The sequence below is a fragment of the Myotis brandtii genome, unplaced genomic scaffold (assembly GCF_000412655.1).
Source record: "Myotis brandtii unplaced genomic scaffold, ASM41265v1 scaffold1170, whole genome shotgun sequence".
Lineage (NCBI taxonomy): Eukaryota > Metazoa > Chordata > Mammalia > Chiroptera > Vespertilionidae > Myotis > Myotis brandtii.
In genome coordinates this window covers 399376-406395 of record NW_005354050.1, presented here as the reverse complement: position 1 = coordinate 406395, position 7020 = coordinate 399376, and the positions used below count along the sequence as shown (strand labels likewise).

Here is a 7020-nt window from a genome sequence, read left to right as displayed (position 1 = left end):
GCGCGGAGCCTCTAGTTAAGTAATAATACTCCATTCTCCTTCCAATTCCCAGTAATCTCTAATCCACTTCTGTTTCTATGAAAATGCCTATTGTATATATTTCATATAAGTGGAATCATACAGAGAAGCATTGAACAGACTGTCAAACGACAGCAGGAAGGCTGGGGAGGGTTGTGGGGTGGAGGGGAAGTAAGAGATCAACTGAAGGACTTGTATGCATGCATATAAGCATAACCAATGGACGCAAGACACTGGGAGGGGGGTGAGGGCATGTGCCAGGGGGTAGGGGAGGCTGGGGAAAGATCAATTGGGAAAAAAAAAGGAAACATATATACTACTATTTGTAATACTTTAACCAATAAAAAAAATAAAAATAAAAAAAAGAGGAGATAAACAAGTAGAACAAATTGATGTTCTCTCTTTCTCCTCTCTTGCTCTAAGATAAATTTTTTAAAAGTTCTTAAACAATAAAAAAGATGAAGAAAGAAAAATCTCTCTCCATGAACCATTCACCAAGGAAAGGCCTTATAAGAACACAATGAAAAAGCAAGGAGGGAAGGGAGCTCTCACCAGAACCAGACCGTGTTGGCACACTGATTTTGAACTTGTAGCTTCTAATATTGTGAGAAAATTCTGTTGTTTTAATTCTATGCTATTTTATTATTGCAACCCAAGCAGACTAAAATTTAAGTGTATATTATATTTTTAACTGGAAAAATAAATATATTTTTAGCAATAGCAACCAGAAGAGTTGCAAACAAATACACTGGGCTTTATCTATATTCAGAGTCTTATAGGTCTTTAAAGTTCTCTTCTTTTTTAAATATATTTTTATTGATTTCAGAGAGGAAGGGAGAGGGAGATAGAAATATCAACGATGTGAGAGAATCATTGATCTGCTGCCTCCTGCATGCCCCCTACTGGAAATCGAGCCTGCAACCCAGGAATCGAACCATGACCTCTTGGTTCATAGGTAGATGCTCAGCCACTGAGCCACACCGGCCAGGCACTAAAGTTCTTTATAATGCTTTATAAAGTGAAATACTATTGTATATGATGCCTGGTAACACTGCTATTCACTACTCACAACCTCCCCAACCCTAGATTTGATGATTAGAGCAAAATGAATATAAAATGATGGGTAATTTTTTATAATGATTGCACTAATTATAATAAAAATATATGCTTTAAACCTAACAAATAAGATAGTTACAATCAGTTGTCCTACATTCATCATTTAAAATTAGTGTTATATAGCCGAAACCAGTTTGGCTCAGTGGATAGAGCGTCGGCCTGCGGACTGAAAGGTCCCAGGTTCGATTCCGGTCAAGGGCATGTACCTGGGTTGCGGGCACATCCCCGGTGGGAGATGTGCAGGAGGCAGCTGATGGATGTTTCTCTCTCATCGATGTTTCTAACTCTCTATCTCTCTCCCTTCCTCTCTGTAAAAAATCAATAAAATATATTTTTTAAAAAATAAAAATAAAATAAAATTAGTGCTATATAATTGGAATAACCATATGCATGATTTCCCTGGGAGAATCCTAGTTTATGTCCACTGCTCTCGAATAATTGTCAACAACACCCAGTTTCACTCTCAAAAAGTCCTGGCAAACTATGGTTATTCTAAGTATATAGTCAATTACATAGTAATCATCTATTTAATATTTTATAAATTTAGTGTTCAGTCTGGGACAGGAAATACCAACTGTCACTAAAATCTGGAAAATATAGTTGTCACAGTATATAATAATAAATTATTTAAATAATTTTCTTCCACTGGGAATCAAAGTAAATTTTGTGAGTGAACTGAGAATAAAAAGAATCAGATGCTAAAACATTTTTAGATGATTTTTAAACCATTCAATCCAAATTTTTAACTTTGAATAATTTTAAAGTAGTTAAAATTATTCAAAGGAAAATGTAAATACACCTAGAATTCCAGAATATAGAAATAATTAACTGTGAGCTTACTGACTTGACTATTCTGAAAGATGTATGTTCCAGACAATTTCTAAATGGAATAACAGTTCCAAAGTCTTTCCTTTAACATTATAAAATAAATTAAAAATAAACAAATGGCTTAGATTTTAGGATTGAGGCAACTAAAATCAGATTGGTCATCTAAAATGTGTACCCTACCCATAAAACAATATAATGATATGTTGACTCAGCATGCTGGGTTTATAATAATAAAAAAAGGTTCATTTTAAGAATTATCAAAGCTATACTTAAAGAGGAGAGCACAAAAGGAATATTAAAAAAATTTTTATTTCCCTAGGATTTTCTAGACAATTAGAAAAGAAAAGAACAAAAAAAATACAGCCTGACTGGCTACATGAGATCAGCTTTCCACATTTGCAAAATATAATACCTATATCATTCCTACTAATTGTTACTAAAAATGAAAACAAGGCACACTGCTTCAGAAAAACTTTCAGAGAATCATATTCATTTAAGAATATTTATATTTCATTTGATATATTCCTGATTCATTTATGCCACAGTGTGTGTTTATATGTTAAAGAAATATGTCTGATACATATATACACCCACATACACACATACTTTGAGACTAGTCTTTGGATTCCTGTTCTTCCCCTGATTCTCGTGACCGTTTCCGGGAATTCAATGAACCTTCTGTTTGCAATGAGCATGCAGTATCAACAACAGCATCTCTAAATCCCTGAGTCTGTAAGATGAAAAAAATATAAGTATGCTTTAAGAACATCTAAAATAATGATTGGTCTTTTAAATATTTTAAGTAATTGATAAGAGTGCTACTTTATTCTTGGGATAGAAGTTATCAACCACTGTGAATGAAGAGGATAAACCTCACGGATAGATGTCCAAGCCAGGGTTGTACTAGAGCAGTGATTCCCAAAGTGGGCGCTACCGCCCCCTGGTGGGTGCTGCAGCGATCCAGAGGGGCGGTGATGGCCACAGGTGCATTTGTTTTAACTTTTTTTGTATTACCTTTCTATTCTGAGTTCAATAAATAGTTTCATAATTTCAAACTTCAATGTTTCTAATTTACACCTTTCTTTACTATATTTTACGAAAAAGGTAGAAACATTAATACATATATCTTTCTGTTTAATTGCTATTAAAATTTTTTAAAAATTAGTTTCCAGGGGGCGCTGAGTAAAATTTTTTCTGGAAAGGGGGCGGTAGGCCAAATAAGTTTGGGAACCACTGTACTAGAGTATTTTATATCTAAAGTATTTTATATTAATTTCTTTATACATACACATACACACAGAAATAACATTGCATTATAGAAATGTTCTCTAAAAGACAACCCTAAGAAACTTTGTGGTGACACTACTGAAGAGGTGAAAGAAAGTAGCATGTAAAAATTACTTAGGTATTTTACAAACTTATTTTCACAATACTCTAAAATAGAGTTTTCCAATTAGAGTACTTTAAATGCACCCAGGCAATGCAAAGGCTAAGTGGATAACTCAGTTTCAGAATCTCTATTTCTGTTTTTGTCCTTAAAATATGAGATGCCAAGAATATTTTTGGCTCAAAACTATTGATAAATATGCATAGTTCAATAAAAACTGTGTTCTACGATGTACAATTACAGGAAAATTAGCATTTTAAAGTAGGATATATTTGGTGACTATGACAGATCTATAATATCTATAAACCCAAATTAGAAAGGTTGGTACTTTTTCTTTTATGAAAATTTTTAACAACTTTCACTTTAAAAATATTTAATATCCTGCCCACAGGTGTGGCTCAGTGCTTGAGCACTGACCTATGAACCAGGAGGAGGTCATGGTTCGATTCCCAGTCAGGCCACATGCCCAAGTTGCAGGCTCAGTCCCCAGTGGGGGGACATGCAGGAGGCAGTGGATTGGTGATTCTCTTTCATCATTGATGTTTCTATCTCTTTCTCCCTCTCCCTTCCTCTCTGAAATCAATAAAAACATATTTTAAAATATAATAATACTGACTGTGATTTGAAACGGTACTGTAGATTCCTTCTGGCTTGGTGATTTGTACAATGTTGCCAACCTGCTTAGAGGAAAAAAAAATACACAAACACATAATCTTAATTAGTTTAGGTGACTGATTTGATCATTTAAATTTATAATTTTTTAAAATATAATTTTATTATTTTGTTCTCTAAGGATACAGAAAGGACAGAAATATCAGAAGTACTCCCTTCAAACAATAACTATATGTATGCATGTACTAGTAATAATTATTACAGATATTAACAATTACTTATATTGTTTATATAAATAAAATTTTAAAGCAATCTAAAAGTCCAATGACTGATTCAAATAAACCAGCAACTTTCACCCTAGTAGGATAGCTCAAGTGGTTAGAGTATCATCCCAATATGCTAAGGTTGTGGGTTCTATCCCCCCCTCAGGGCACATACAAGCAGCAACCAATATGAATGCATAAATAAGTGGAACAACAAATCAATGTTTCTCTGTCTCCCTCCCTCTCTCTGATAAAAAGGTAATAAATCAATAAATAAAAATGAAAAAAAAAACAACAGCAACCAGCAATTTTCAAACAGTGTGCTGCAAAAAAATTTTAAATATGTAATACTTGACTAGCTTTGTTGCGCTGACCTCTTTCCCTTATTGTCAAATAAGAAATCACAACAGCTAACACAATAGCCTTCCAGTGTGAATAAATCAAAATTATACCTATTTTTTTAGTCAGACTGGCAAAAAATGTATTTTTGGTGTGCCGCAGAATTTTAGTACTTAGTTTGTGTGTGCCATAACCTGAAAAAGGCTGAAAATCACTGAAATAAACTACTTTATACATGACAAGATACTATTTATGCTTAAGAAAACATAGTAGAAGAAACATTTAATGAAATGGAAAATTTTAATATTACATTAAGTAAAAGTTATGCTGTATGATCCTGCATTTGTATGTATACACACATATATAAAAAACTAGAAGACTACAATTAAAAGTTATTAAATAAAGGTTTATATTTTTCAAACTTTCTGCAATAATTTTGTTTTTTTATGTGTATTACAGAAGTATTAAGACAATTTCTTGGGATATACATAAGAAACATACACTCATATTATACTAATACTAGAGGCCCAGTGCACGAATCCGGTGGGGTCCCTTGGCCTGGCCTGCAGGGATCAGGCTGAAACTGGCTCTCCGACATTCCCATAAGGGGTCCCAGATTGCGAGAGGGCAGTTCTCAGGTGATGCACCCTGGAATCAGGCTCCCTCCTCTCTGGTTTCGAGTGCGTCACCTGAGAACCGCAGCTGCCAAGTCATCGCAGCTCGGCAGCTCCTGTGTTGAGCGTCTGACCCCTGGAGGTCAGTGTGTGTCAGAGCTACCGGTCAGAGCGTCTGCCCCTGGTGGTCATTGTGTGTCATAGCTACCGGCCAGAGAGTCGAATGGTCGCTTAAGCTTTTATATATATAGATAAATAAGCTAGGAAGACACATTCTTTCAAAAGGATTATATCCAGAAAAATCACTGTCATGAAAGAACAAGATCTATTTAGGCAGGATTTTATTATGTACTGTACAAAATAAGTAACATAAAATTGAAAGCTGAAAATAGTTGAAAAATAAAATTCTAAGCTCTTTGGGATGTTTAAATACTATAACAGCAACAAATATAAGCAAAAACTTTTAAAATTAATTTAAAACTGATATAACTTATTCATAATAGCCAAAAGGTAGAAGTAATCCAAATGTTTCACAGATGAATGGATTAAAAAAAGGTCGTATATACATATAATGGAATATTAATCAGTCTTAGGAACATATTGATACATACTAGAGTTAACTTTAAAGACATTGTGCTAAATCAGTGGTTCCCAAACTTATTTGGCCTACCGCCCCCTTTCCAGAAAAAATATTACTCAGCCCCTGGAAATTAATTTTTTTTAAATTTTAATAGCAGTTACTCATCGCCCCCAAATGCACCTGTGGCCATCACTGCCCCCCTGGATCGCTGCAGCGCCCACCGGGGGGCGGTAGCGCCCACTTTGGGAATCACTGTGCTAAATGAAATAAAGCCAGTCACAATAGGATAAATTTTGTATGATTCCACTTATTTGAGGTGCCTGGAGTAGGCAAATTCATAGAGACAGAAGTAGAATAGTGGTTGCCAGAGCCTGGTGGGAAGGGAGAATGGAGAATTAGTGTTTAATAAGTACAAAGTTTCAGTATAGGAAGATGAAAAAGTTCTGGAGATGGATGCTGGTGATGATTATACAATAATGTGAATATACTTCACGCCACTGAACTGTACACTTAACTGGTTAAAATGTTAAGTTATGTATACTTTACACACATTTTAAAAACTGATATAACTGCACTAACTTAGAGAAAAATCATAGACTCTCAGAGTTAAAAGGATCATTTATTTACATATAACAATGTTTACTTGTTTTCAAAAAATCTGTTACTCTCTTAATTTTGAAATTGCCCCTCTAATAAGGCACAATTCAAAAGAGAGGCAATCAGAGACCATGGTCCATTAGATTAATGTTTTAAGTTTGTACTTTCAGGATGAAAACAGCAGAATCCAAAATGCCATTTACTCTATAATTGAAACTGTATGCATAAATAAAATAACTGCTAAGTAATATGTAATATAAGAATAGCTCTGAGAAGGAAGTGAAATTATAAATTTGTACAATGCTTTTAGAGTTGCTATTCCATATTAATGCAAAATATAATAGAAAAATAGAAGTATGGTATATTTCAACCCACCTTATTAAAAAAAATTCTCTTTTTGGCCCTAACTGGTTTGGCTCAGTGGATAGAGCATCGGCCTGTGGACTCAAGGGTCCCAGGTTCAATTCCGGTTAAGGGCATGTACCTTGGTTGCGGGCACATCCCCAGTGGGGAGTGTGCAGGAGGCAGCTGATTGATGTTTCTCTTTCATCGATGTTTCTAACTCTCTATCCCTCTCCCTTCCTCTCTGTAAAAAATCAATAAAATATATATTTTTTTAAAAATGAGAAATTTGCCCTAACTGGTTTGGCTCAGTGGATAGAGCAT

At 34.5% G+C, this 7020-nt stretch overlaps 1 protein-coding gene across 7 annotated transcripts in view; it reads right to left on the bottom strand.

Moving 5' to 3' along the window:
• The window catches only part of RAD51C (RAD51 paralog C), a 51699-nt gene that overhangs the window by 18845 nt on the left and 25834 nt on the right, over positions 1–7020 (bottom strand). For 3 of the 7 annotated variants that reach the window (XM_005858372.2, XM_014529923.1, XM_014529909.1), the window contains 2 exons: positions 3966–4026; positions 2563–2692 (listed from right to left, as the gene is read on the bottom strand). In XM_005858372.2, the coding sequence (XP_005858434.1) occupies positions 2576–2692; positions 3966–4026 (178 nt within the window). In that variant the 3' untranslated portion in view covers positions 2563–2575. Of the gene's footprint in view, positions 1–2562; positions 2693–3965; positions 4027–6049; positions 6129–7020 lie in introns of those variants that run through there. The other 4 variants (XM_014529901.1, XM_014529899.1, XM_005858373.2 and 1 more) reach the window with 3 other exon arrangements.